This window comes from Anser anser (assembly GCF_964211835.1).
Source record: "Anser anser genome assembly, chromosome: 14".
NCBI classification, from domain to species: Eukaryota; Metazoa; Chordata; class Aves; order Anseriformes; family Anatidae; genus Anser; species Anser anser.
The window spans coordinates 15,001,286-15,014,637 of NC_139735.1; the positions used below are offsets into that span (position 1 = coordinate 15,001,286).

At 34.5% G+C, this 13,352-nt stretch overlaps 1 protein-coding gene across 1 annotated transcript in view; it reads right to left on the reverse strand.

The window, feature by feature from the left end:
* The window catches only part of DOCK2 (dedicator of cytokinesis 2), a 186,942-nt gene that overhangs the window by 118,741 nt on the left and 54,849 nt on the right, over positions 1–13,352 (reverse strand). Inside the window, exon 26 of the mRNA XM_083798208.1 lies at positions 3,587–3,729. Within this exon, the coding sequence (XP_083654334.1) occupies positions 3,587–3,729 (143 nt within the window). The remainder of the gene's footprint in view (positions 1–3,586; positions 3,730–13,352) is intronic.

Sequence of the window (13,352 nt, forward strand, 5' to 3'; positions counted from 1 at the left end):
TGACTGCAGTCTATTTGGTTAAACCCAAGATTTTTCGGAAGCCAAATCAACATACTTGTACCATACATAAATGCTGCCTTAGAAAACAAGAATTGTAATTATTCCATTTAATGGTCATAAAAAACATGCTTGACTTACATGTTGAAAAAGATTTGCTGAGTGCCCAAGGAATGAAACAATCAGAGCTCATTCAGGTTATTCCAGCCAGCAGCAGGAAGTTCTCTTACAGAACTCAACAACTACCTTCAGATGCATTGATGGGATGGGTGACGGTACACTCAAGTTGGTTAATAGAAAATCCAAACCAAACAAAATCTCTCTCTAAAAACATCTCTGCAGGGTAATAACAGTTATTGTTGGATTTAGCTTTCATGTTCTATTTAAACTTCCACAGGGCGGGACAAAAATTAGAACAATTCTGTTGTCTCAGAGTCAACTGTGCACCTTAGAGAGATATAGAGTTATTTGGACATAGAGATATGAGTTATTTGGACAGTGACAAATTTGGACAAACCGAGCAACTCCTTCAGAATTATAAAACTAAATCTCTACTTGAGACACCCACCTGAGATCTCTCTTTGGTCAATTTGTTTCAGCTGTACCAGCTGCGTCCCCTCCCAAACTCTTGCCCAGCCCTAACCTACCCTCCTTTACAGTAATGACAAACAGAGAAGGCCTTGACACTGTGCAATCACTATTCAGGAAAAACACTAATGAAAATTTTAGTTATCAGCACTGTTTTGGTATCAAATCTAAAACATAGTGCACCATATGAGCTGTCATAAAGAAAATGAACTCTATCCCAACCAGACCCTATGCACTGTCTTAAGCATCCAGTTCTGTGATTTCTGTACAATTCCGAAGTGTTTCCAGACTTGTTTGGTAACAAAATCAACAGCTTAAAATGCAGCTCCTGCTGATTACTGACTTTGTACAAAAAATAGGAAATGATTATACATCTCATTTTGACCTGTAGCCTCAACCAAGATTTTACTTCGGATTCCAAGAGCAGTTTACATTTAATCATGTAATCACTAAAAAGAAAAAAAAATGTTCTGATGCAGTAAATATTAAACTATAGGATACATGTCAGATTAGAGACAAAGTCACCTTTTAAAAGACTGTCAGACTGCACACATTGAAGTTGCTGGAAAGGGGGAAAATACACTATTTTAATTAAAATAGAACCACAAAGTCATGGATTTCACCATGATCTTTATCAGTGGTTAATGTCTTGCAGCTCTGAGCCATAACTGTATTTTACAGGTGCTGAAACACCTCTGGCCTCCAGCTGTGTTTAAGCATATGTCATACTGATGGGTTAAAAAACAAAATCAACAAAGAATCTATTAGTAAAGACAATATTATCCCCAATAACAAAAGTGCATTTGATTTTAAATGCAGCTAAGCATCTGCCTAATATCAAGGGGGAATATCAGCAAGAAAAAAAAGTAAGAGCTTCAGAAGTTCTTAGCAGCATCACACTAACCAAGCAGTTTTTAACTAAAACGATCCTAAATAAAAATATTTTTCAAATTTTTTTTTTTTTTAATCCTTGAGGTATACGCTACTTAACTCATTCACACAATTGTCATAAACCAGCAGTAACAAACCTCTCAAACACAGAATTTACTAAAACACTTTATTCCATACAATCATCTTTCCACTTCATTTACAACTTATTTCTATATGAATGGACAAAGGATATAAACCAATTCAGAAGTAGATCATCTTCCATGCCTTAAACTTTGTGACTTTATTATTTTTTAGGATAAAAACCTTTAAGTGATATATTAAAGTGTATATCTACATTTAAGTGATATTTTTTCCAAGAATTACTGTTAGCAGAGTACTAGTAACTGACTTTGTGCCAACAGCAACAAACTCAATAAAAAAAAAAGAACAAGACAGAGGTTGATAGGGGTGTTTTTTGCTAGAAACAGAAATTTCATGAACTAATAAAATGAAGTGCTTTATAAAAACATCTGCATTTTCAAATACCTGCTCTGTGGAAAACAGCTTATCGCATTTCTACATCATTCAGGATATCTCAATTCATACTCTTGGAAATTACTCTTCAAAATGCACCAGACTGCATATGTGCATACTCGTGGAATGGTTTGGGTTGAAAGCGACCTTAAAGATCATCTAATTCCAACCCCCTGCCATGGGCAGGGACACCTACATCAGGTTACTCAAATACCGAGCAACAAGAGTTAGGCTTCTTTGTACTGTTCCGTATCCAGCAATTATTGTTCAATCAAGCAAACAGGAGCTACAAACCAGACTTTCAATAGTAGGAAACAGATCTTTGACATGTCAGCCACTTTTACTACAGACATATGAAAATAAACTTAATATATGTGGTACACATGCAGTGAGCAAAAATCTATCTCACTTGGTGGCTGTTTCACCTTTTCAAGCATAAGATAAATAACTGGTTTACTTTACATTATAGCCCAATGAACTTAAAACTTCACACTCTGCCCTATCATGCTTTCATCATTTCTCATATGAATGCCATTTGAAATCCAAGCTTTCCAATACTTCTCAAAAATCACCTCATATCAATCCCTCCTATGGTGCTTTAAGGAAAAAAACATTCATAATATACACTATAAGATCACACTGTCCAGATTTTCCTGCACAAACAGACAAGCCTCTTGTTATGAATACCCCAAAAATTATGAAATCATGAAGCATGCTGTAATGATTTCATTACTAGAAAATGACCCAAGGATCCACACTGAACACCAGACTAAAATGACAACCTGCCTTTATCCAAGGCCTGAAAAATTTGGAGATGTATCAGAAAAGTATAGCTCGGGATAAAACAAGCACCTGGTCAAGAGAAGAATTACAGCTTTCCTAATGCAGTTATGAGCTCTTCCTAGAAGAAATTCCTCCAATGATGGTGAAACTTGATTGAATAACCTACTACTCATTAAAAGGCAGGGGACTAAAAAGTCAATTAGATATTCACTCAAATGATGAAAGTAACCACCCAGACTACAATTTCTAAATTGCTCCAAATTACAGGAGCCCAAGTGATAAATGACAGTCTCAAAATGAAGTATAGTAATGTTCTATATGGGCATTGCTGAAAGCAGAAAGCAAAAGCTACAGTATTTGTGCATTAAAAATGATACCTTTGAGAAACTGAAGATTTTCATAAAACGAAATGGCATTAAATTTGAAAATTATTCCAAATACTTAGAATCACATTCTAATTAATTTCAGTAGTTACAACATAGAGCTTCAGTGGTCAAAACCAGCCAGAAACTCTGCTAGGATAAAATCAATGCCACCTCACCACTTTTAATAATACTATGGTGATTTGCAGCAGCAGACTTTCTAAGGAACATAAAACTGTGAAATAAAAGAAAGACACAGCACGGATTTCAGCATTTCACCTTTAAAATGTCAACTGCTCTAGCTTAAGTTTATGAAAAATAAGAAAAAAGTTCAATTTGACACCAAGTCGTATTAAAAATTTACATGAGATTCATCAGCATCAATAATTTATCACTTAATCAGCTCAGGCTTACTACAGATTTGGGCCATCTACATCATCATCAATACTTACAGGGTCTTGACAGCTCAGAACCTCCAGGATACTGTTGAGTAATTCAACACAGTACTTCTTCTCTTGGACCTGCTGATCATCTTTCTGTTCCAGTAATTCCTTCAACTCTTTGGTAATCACAGGGAGCAGAATGTCCCTACATTCTGAAAGAAAAAAAAATTGTCTTAAGAACAAATATACATGAAATACTATTTACAAATAAATCCTACTTCAAACAGTGAAACACAACACCCTTTAAAACAGCTACAGTCTCTTCCAATGTGGAATTGTTGATTTTGCAATCATGCCTCAGGGATATTCGTAAATTATTACTGTGTGATATTTTTGTAAGTCTACAGTATTTCTCATATATATATAATAACTATATTGAAAAAAATCAACTCCCTGAAAAAAAATAAATTGTTTCAGCTAAATACTGAATGCTGTTTAATTTGTCCCAAACACCTAGGGAAAATATATTCAATTTACACAAAGCATCTAGAAATACTCTATGTTTAAATAATGAAGGGATTTTAATGTAAGAAAAAACACTCTTAAAAGTAATATTTCTGAAAATAAGATGGAAACAACAGAATTTTTCTACGTACATTGTTTTGAAACATACTTTCTAAGAACACACACAAAAATGTAGATAGGAAAAGGACACTAATGAAAACCTTTCAAGCCTCAGAGGAGTGAGAGCTATGCATATACCCATTCTTGATGAAATCTAAGGAAGGTGACAGAAACTATAATAAATTACATTAAAGTCTCACATAGCACCTCTGTCCCAAAACGGCAACGTGTTTCTGAAATGCTGTAGGGACAAGATGCACAAATCTGAAATAACTTCAGTGAAAGTACTGCCTAAATAGGGATAAAAGATACAAAAGTTGTGGGGGTTTTGTTTGTTTGTTTGTTTTCCTAATTTACTGACACACCACAGAGTGATTTAAGTAGCAACTTATTTGTACAATGCTACATAAACAGAGTACAGTGCCACATTGTGAATAATGCTAAGCACATGCTTCAAAGACTTTATATATTAAAATAACCTGGGAAGAAAACAGGAGTAAATATAGATTCAAAGGTTCTACCTCAGAATAAAAGAAACTTGCAGCAGCATATAAGACACTAAACAAACATTCTAGTAACTGGCAGAGAGATGAAGTTCTTACTTGTTTCACCTGAGTGAATTCTTATTGCTTGTATTTATCTGTCTGTTTTAAACATCAACTCTTTCGAAAAAATATTTATATCATCAATTGGATACTATTTTCTGTCAATAAGAGACCTCATAGTTTCTGAAAATATGATGGAAAATAACTAGAAAACTCAGTTTTTAAAAGCAAAAATTAAAATGTGACTTTTTTTTTTCTTTTAAAGACTTATTTAGAAAACCTGTACCTGGATATAAACTATTCTAACTCACTGACAAACCCACTGTGAACTGCGGCAGAACTATACTATGTGATTTCAAACCAAGCCAGGGACTAGGAATCCCCCCAGTAAGTGTACTAATACTGGATGGAGGGTACTAATACTGAATAGCAGGAGGAGAAGAAAGTAAAGGATGAGAAGAATGTGAAGATAATAAATTCCTGAATTTTGCAGATGAAGCAAGAGAGGCCACCAGTGCAGAAGATTATTTTTATTTCAAGTAACAGCTCCTAGTCATATAAGCCAGCAGCTTTTAATCATGTCTTAAGGGCAGAATCATTTTTTTTCCTCAGAAAGTACCTCTACACTTGGTAATGCCACAACTTGAATAAAATGCCTTTTATCTTTTTTTTTTTTTTTGGTAGCCCATCTTCCAAGCTACAAGAGAAATCTTATTCAGCAACTAAATTACAAACGCAGTAATAAAACCATGATTATAGAATACATACCAACGCTGCATTTCCTGTTCAAGGAACAACACAGAAAGGAATTTCACACAGTTTGCGGCTTGTGTACGTGCAAACCCACAACTTTCCTGCACTGAATGCAGGGCACAGACTAGCCATCTCCAATTCAAAAAGAAAACAGCTGTATCTGTAAAGCACTTAGTGGATCATAGTGCAGAGCACACTAACACTCCTCAAGCACTTCAGTGTGGATTTGCATCCATGGAGACAGAGAACTCCTCTCCAAAAGTTACCAATACTGATAACGCAATCAGCAGCTCCAGACATCAAACATTATACAGCTATCTCAAACAGATTTACTATGAAAATTAGCAAATTCATTCCTTTCTTGATCTCCTCACTTGAAGCACCTCTAATAACCAGTTATAAATGTAACAAATGTAGCACCTTTAGTTTCTTGACCAAAAATTAATACAAAGAAACATCATTAGCAAGGTTAAAAGTTACATGCAATACCTTTAAAACTTCCTAAAATCTCATTCTGTGTTTTTCTGAATAAATAATATCCAGCTCAACTTTTAAACCACTGAAATCACCCTTGAAATGACTGACAGTAGCAAATATAAAATTTCTTTTTGGATAGTTTTTAAAGTTACAGGAAGCAATTTCATTATAAATCATAATCAAAATCTGTACTTAATGAACTTTATTTCAAAAGTAAAGTAAGAGAGTCTATCAAGTCCTGTATCTTAGTAAATGTGCATTTTAAATCTGTAATTATATAGAATTTTTCAGGACTGCAAGGTAGATATTATGGGTATACTCATCACTGAACTACACCTCACTCCACATACCAGCGATACCCATTTGACCTATAACCGGAAAGGAAGTGGTCACCTTAAGGACACCTTAAGGAAGTGTGGAAGTAAAGTTCTTTGTTGGAAGGAATTTAAAACTCCTTCATACCAGTGTTTTCAGAGGCCATTTAAAACTTTTCCAACCAGAGGGTAAAATGCCCATCACTGTCCAACTCATCTAAACCAAACATACACACACCTTTTAGTAAAACAAATAAGTCTTGGGCATAATTCCTCTTATGTATGAAGCCATCCAGACTTCTTAAATATCAAGAAAGCAGAGCTTCTTGCCAAGGAAAAAAAAATCCTACTTTACTTAGAGGACAGTTGAGGCAGAAAGTATAATTGATTTCCTCCAGTCTCAAAAGCTAATTTATCTGCAGGCTTCATGACTCCCAGTTGCATTTTCATTATAAATAAAAGAAGTCCATAGGTGATACATATAGAATCTCTTAAAAGGACTTAACATATGCAGCTGATCAATTATTTACTGTGAAGTTTCTGATGTGAACAAAGTTAAAGGGTTGACGTATAAGGAAATTCAAAAGTTGTTGAACTAGCCTTATCTATATTATTTCATTTTAAAAAAAAAATATCTAATTCATGCAAAAACTGTTCAATACATTTTGAAAAGCAAATTGAATGGATTGTGGTAATTATCTTTGCTTAGATTAAGGCTATATACTTCTATTTTGTGACTGGCCCCTACATAAACTCAGCTTGTCATTTAACACAATACAGGAAAATTACAACATTTTCTGTGTAGGGAACAACTAAGACAATATACTTTTAAGGTAGTAATTAGAAACAAAAGACAATATCCTTAGAAAAGGAAAAAAAAAATAGTGTTTTAAGAGCCTTACAAGTTGAAATCATCGTATATGAGGATGCAATTCCAAGATACTCATATAATCTAAATAACTGAAAAGGTCTAGTATTTGTAGCAAATGACCCCGATTCTCAATAAGAGCTTGCAAATGGATTGATGTTAACAGAAAACTAGTCATGACTTCTTTTTTTTCCCCTCCCTCCAACAACAGGATATTTACATTAAAACTATACCACTATTTCACCAGCCTTTTATATAAAACATGTAGTAATCCTATTACCATGGGACAAAAATTTCTATTGAATGACTATATAAATTCCAGCTTATAATATTAAGATATGAATGCACAAGTTAAGTAGCAAAACAAGCAAAGTGCTCATTTGAACATCAACAAATCATTGGCTAGAGAAAAGCTAAGTAGGAATTAAGAAAACCATGGAAGGAAAGTTTACAGCTATCAAAGAAAGAAATAGCCAAAGTAAAATTTTCTGTTATGGTATTTGATAACTTGTGTTCATCAAACAATCCTCCCCCACTACACCCACACATCCTTTCAAGAAAGCTCAACACGGATGGGAGGGACATGGAAAGGGGGAAGGTACTAGCTGCTTTTTTTGCTTGATAAATTTAAATGCTAGCTGCTTTTTTTCTGCTTGATAAATGATGTATGAAGAAAGATTGCCAGCAAAGACATATACTCTTTTTTAACTTTAAAATCCATGATAAAAAACAACTGATCAATGTTTTACTGGCTTTTCCTGGAAACTAGAATAAAACATATTGCCTCAAACTGTATTTAAACACAAAAAACATTTGTTCAATCAATGTCCCTCAAAAGAAATACTGTTCTTTAGAATAGGTATTAATCAGCCCCAAATTCCAACACTTCTCACAGCAAAGTTCCCTGGTAATAGCTTCATTCGGGTTCAGGTAGATTCATTCTGGTAAAAGATTAAGCATAGCTGTGTGTAATTGTGTAACTCCCCTATTTAAGAACTCTTTAGAAAATAGCTAATGATTTCTTCTGTCTCAGGCAAGTGAAATTCAAACTTAATGTCATTAATGCAATAATGTCATTAGAAAAGACATTTGGGTCTCCTTTGGCAAAAATCACAGGTGTGCTTCATTCCTGACTGCCTCATATGTGCAGCCAAAACAGTAATAAAGATTTAACACCACTTTTATCTCCCTTAGGAAACGCTACTCTTGATTACCTGGCAAGACTGCAGTCATAGCCATCTGTTAGGATGGTTTCATGCCCACTTGAACTGGCATGCCAAATTAATAAGGACATAGGTGTCATTTGAATACAGATTTAGAGCAAAGCCTTAAAAATAAAATCAGTGAACAACATCCTTTCAACAAGGAGAGACTTCTGATGGCACTCAGTGCACAATTAGAATGCCGTGCTTCTTCACAAAGGACATCTGTTCACAACAGCAGGCATCTTTCTCCTGAAAGTCTTCCCTCTGTTATTTACCATGTAACTCTTTGTTGGGAGCACAAAAGTCATGAAGTTAAATTTTGATGCATTTTTTTCAATCAATAAATCTAAATTTCCCAGGTGAAACAAAAGCCAAAGAATGGAGAGAGACTGTAAATTACCTACAGACTGACAGCACTGTAAGCAGTGAGTTCTGTGTGTCCTGCAATCCAGTACTGAGGCAGAAAGTCAGCACACAGTGCTGGAGCCGACCATTCCGGGCAAGCATCAGTAAGGTTAGACAACAGAATAGGAACTGGCTTAGCGGTCACCACACACCACCACTACCAAGCATCAAGTACTGCAGAATGCATCCAATTCCCAGCTTCAAGTTTCTCTAACTCTGGATGGGAGCTGAGTTGTGCCATTTATTGGAAGGCAGCCAAAACAACATCTAACACCACCTTTGCTATAAGCAAAACAACACTGAGCTTTCCGTGCATTTTCCAGCTTGCCCGCAATCATTGCAGTCTGCCAGCCTGCCACAAATGCTTGTCAGCATGTCCTCTCCAACAGATTTAAAAGTTTGCCTTGTGTTTGGACAATGGAATATCGATGAATTCCAACTTTCATGTTTCCACATTTCGTTTAACTGATACACTGAATTAAAATAAGCAAGAGATTTGTATCAACTCTTGTAATACAGCTGTTCTCTTTTCCACTTGACAGAGTTACAAGCAGACTGTTTTACATTTAGAAGTTCACTGTTAAAGTTAGTTCACATAGCTAGATTTATATTTCCCTCCAAAAAGCAAAGATCTTGATATATTTATTTTAAAAAAATTACCATAATGGGTCAAGACCAAGAAAATGTTACAAGTAGCAGATAATTATCAAAATGTCTACCATGTTACTTCTCCATAAATACAAGAAGATAATGGCTTTAACCCCCAATGTGTCACTACAAATTCATGAAAACGAATACTTGTAGACATGCATATGCCCTCCATATCCATGTCAAACTACTGCATGAATAAAACTGGGAAATACAGGATTTGAGATGTGATGCTTTAAGGATAATACACCCCTGAAAAGACCATTATATATTAAAAAAGGCAGAAAGACTAAAAGTTAAAAAAAAAAAAGTTCTCACATAAGTGTTTCTTAGAAGCATATTTTTAAAGCTACATACAAAATTCAAGAGCAGATTCACAGGAGAGATTATTTTTCAGTGTAGAGACATTTTTAAGGGACTTTATGAACAGTGTTTTGGGGTTTTCTCAGTAGCTAAAAAAGGGAGAGTAAAATTCATTAACAATTTCCTACTTTTAAACATATTGAAATGCTGAAAAGTTGTGTTGAACACAGTACAGGAAAACAATCACAGAAAATGAAAAACAGAAGTTCAGCTTAAGTACTCATATCACAACTTATTATGAAACTAGCTTCTTCTACTTATTATTATTTTATCTGTAACTCATTTCTGGCAATAATAAAATCGAAAGATGCTTCATCAAATTACTAGCATTCATTCAACTTTTTTTTCAACTTAGTTCTTAACAGTCCTGAAGACAAAAACAAAACAGCGATTTCTACATCTTTAATTGGATGACACTGCAGAGAAAAATCAGATAATTCTAATTAGGTGTCATCATTTTAACTCTAATATTTCCCTTAGTAGATCCTTACTTGCACTTATCTGAACTTACAGCATTGACTTTCCAGGTAGATGTTTACAAGAAGAAAAGATCAGAAGATATCTTCCTTGTGCAAGTTAGGCATTATACAGCTATGCAAACCTATGTTTTCTAATAGGTCATAGTCCATGTAGCAAATTCAAATCACGAGAAAGAAGGATTCTAAAGAACATGAAAGTAAGAGTCATTTTCCTTTTTGCTCTAACACAGGAGTGTATTTCGGTATCTAGCAGGAAAATCTTATATTCTTGAGGCTCTACTGTACAAAAACATTATTACGAAACCCACTGTACAAAACCAACATTACCAAACCCACTGGTATTCACTTTGTACTTTATTACAGAAAGCAACGTCTTCTCCTCCTACAAGTTGTCACTAGTTTATTATTAAAAGTCATGAAAATATTTTTATTTCTGGACAAGCTTTACAGAGCTTACACTTTGTGGCTTGAATTTCACAACTCGCTTTCATTTACTACAGGAATACGTGCATACTGGACAAAGTTTTTTATTACTCAGATTTGTTATTTATAATACATTACGTTTTGCTGTTAGCAGTTTCAAGAATCATACTATACAATGAAACCAGCTGACTAGGTGCGGTTCTAACAAACGTGATTCTAACAAATGTGACAGTGGATATTCATTACACAGAATGAAGTATGTATAACCTATAAAATGATGCAGGAATTAATGCTTCTGCCAACAGTATTATATGTGAATCAGCTGTTGCATCATTTATTGTGTTAATCCCCATTACTAAGTTACAATTACTTTTTATTAGTGGTAACATACCTTTTTATATCTCAGATCTACTGAGCTATATTAAATCCAGTCCCCTGTTTCTTCATAAAGAGCTGACCAACAACTACTTAAGCATAACTTGAAATTAAACGAAAATATAAATCAATATATACCGTGTATTAGATATATGCATAATTTACGGTTCCGTCTGCCAATTAAAATTAGACGCACAGAAATGTGCTGTTACAAATTTCAGTTTACCTATTTTATGTGGGACTGACTAAATCGAATATTATAGAATTGAAAATCATACTGCAATTAAAATGTTGTCATTTTAATCTATAACAACACACAACATTCATAGCATAGGACCAACCAACTGCAAGCAGACAGTTTCACTCAACTACATCTTAACAATATAGGACACATATAAATATGTACATTGCTTACTAAGGGATAAATCTCAGATCTGACCTAAATGCTTGTTCTTCTAGATGACCAACACATGGACTACTGATACCTTTCAAGCAGTCAAACTAAAGAATCAGAGCATTCCACAGATACCTGAAGTTGGTAACATATACGTGAATATTACGAAGCTAGTCTAATTGCAGACAAATACAAATACAAATTTTGTTTAAATAAAATTTAAAATAGAAGGAGTTCTTCCTTTAGAAAAACAACTACTATAGTTTCAGCATTTCTTCTAGCATTTGGAAAAATTAACCCCTACTGCTAACATATGTCTCTTGATGCTGCTGCCTCCAGAAATCAGCAAGTGCTTTGCATATGCTGAACATGCAGGAGCTATGTCTGCAGCTAGTGATCAGAGGCTCTGGATTGTGAGCCAAGAGACTGAAGCTCTATTCCCAACCCTGCCAATGACCATCTGTGTGACCTACTTGTACTTTAAATTCTTTGAAGCAGATCTCAGTGTTTTGCTACTGCACAAACTCCTAGTCGGGAGTGAACCTCTAGAGAATACCAAGTCAAAAGCAGCAATGTGAACATATACACTTCATTTATATACACATACACACACATGCATCCAATTAAGCATTTGATATTCGTTTCACACCAATAAAAAACAACTTTCCAAAGGCAAACTGATTTACAAATTTCAATATAATGTCAGTGAACATTCCATATTTATCTTAAATAAAAATCTAGTTCCAAACACTGTAAGCTTGGAAACAATAACAGCAGCAAAAATTGCATGCAATTGGTAAACACATATGTCTAAAAATGGTGATCTGTCAAAAACAGAGAGGTAGTTGTGGAATTTTGGCAATAGGTTTCCTAAAAACTAAGTATGCATCAATGGTAGCTTTATACAGAAATTAAAAAATTCTAACAAAACTTTTTTCAGCAGGTCCAAAAGAGAATTTCCAGAGAGACAGAGACAAATCCATTAAAGACAGTTATGCAAAGGGAAAAAGATCTTCCAGGAGACCATTCCTTACATCAAATGAGACTTTGAAATCCCAGTAAGGGTGTTTATGAAGGACAAGACAACCATTCTTTCCCTGAGATATATTTAAAAAATGAATCATCAACAGATCTAAAAGGAAAATGTCAAAATTAAGATTTCTTGTCTTTTAATGAGGGACACAACACTATCTGAAGGCAAAAACTGGATAAAGTGTCTGTGCATGTGCTTAAACATCACATAAGAATATTCAAAAACTTCATGGTTAAAGTGCACAAGCAGTTCCAAGTCTTTGTACATTCAGCCCCCGAAACATATTAACCTCCATACCCATCTGTAAGCACTAATACAGAGCAGGAACTAGAAATTGATACCTCGACAAAAAATGTGTCTAAAAGCTTGTAGGAGGGTGGTTTTACTGTAGGGCTTATGAAGACCAATTATGGTAGCACTCATCAGGACTGTGCAACTTATCTGACAAAAATCCCTATTCTATGACCAACTACAGTGAAAACTTCTGAAAACCTGGAACTACATACCAGTAAATTCAGATATTCACTTCAAGGCTTCCAACTTTAGGTTCATGTGTAATTTAATAAAACCAAGTTTCAAAGGCTTTTTATTTATCATTTTTTTTAAAACAAACAAACCCCACGTTTTCCTGTTATCCCAATTCTACTTCCTTAGAAAAAGCTGTGAAAATCAACGGGTAAAGGAAGAGAACTACCAGCATATGAAATCTAATTATATTGTAGGAGCCATAGACAATACCACTGGGTATTGACCTTGCTATTGGTGAATGAACTTAACTGGTACTCTAATGAACTACTTAGAAAGAGACTAAGTGTTAAAGCCTGGAGGAAAAATGGATAATCTGAAAAATGCAAATGAATAGACTTCATCGTAATTGGCACTTTAGTTAAGTATATTCCATATTCTCAGCAGAAAAAAAAACCACTACC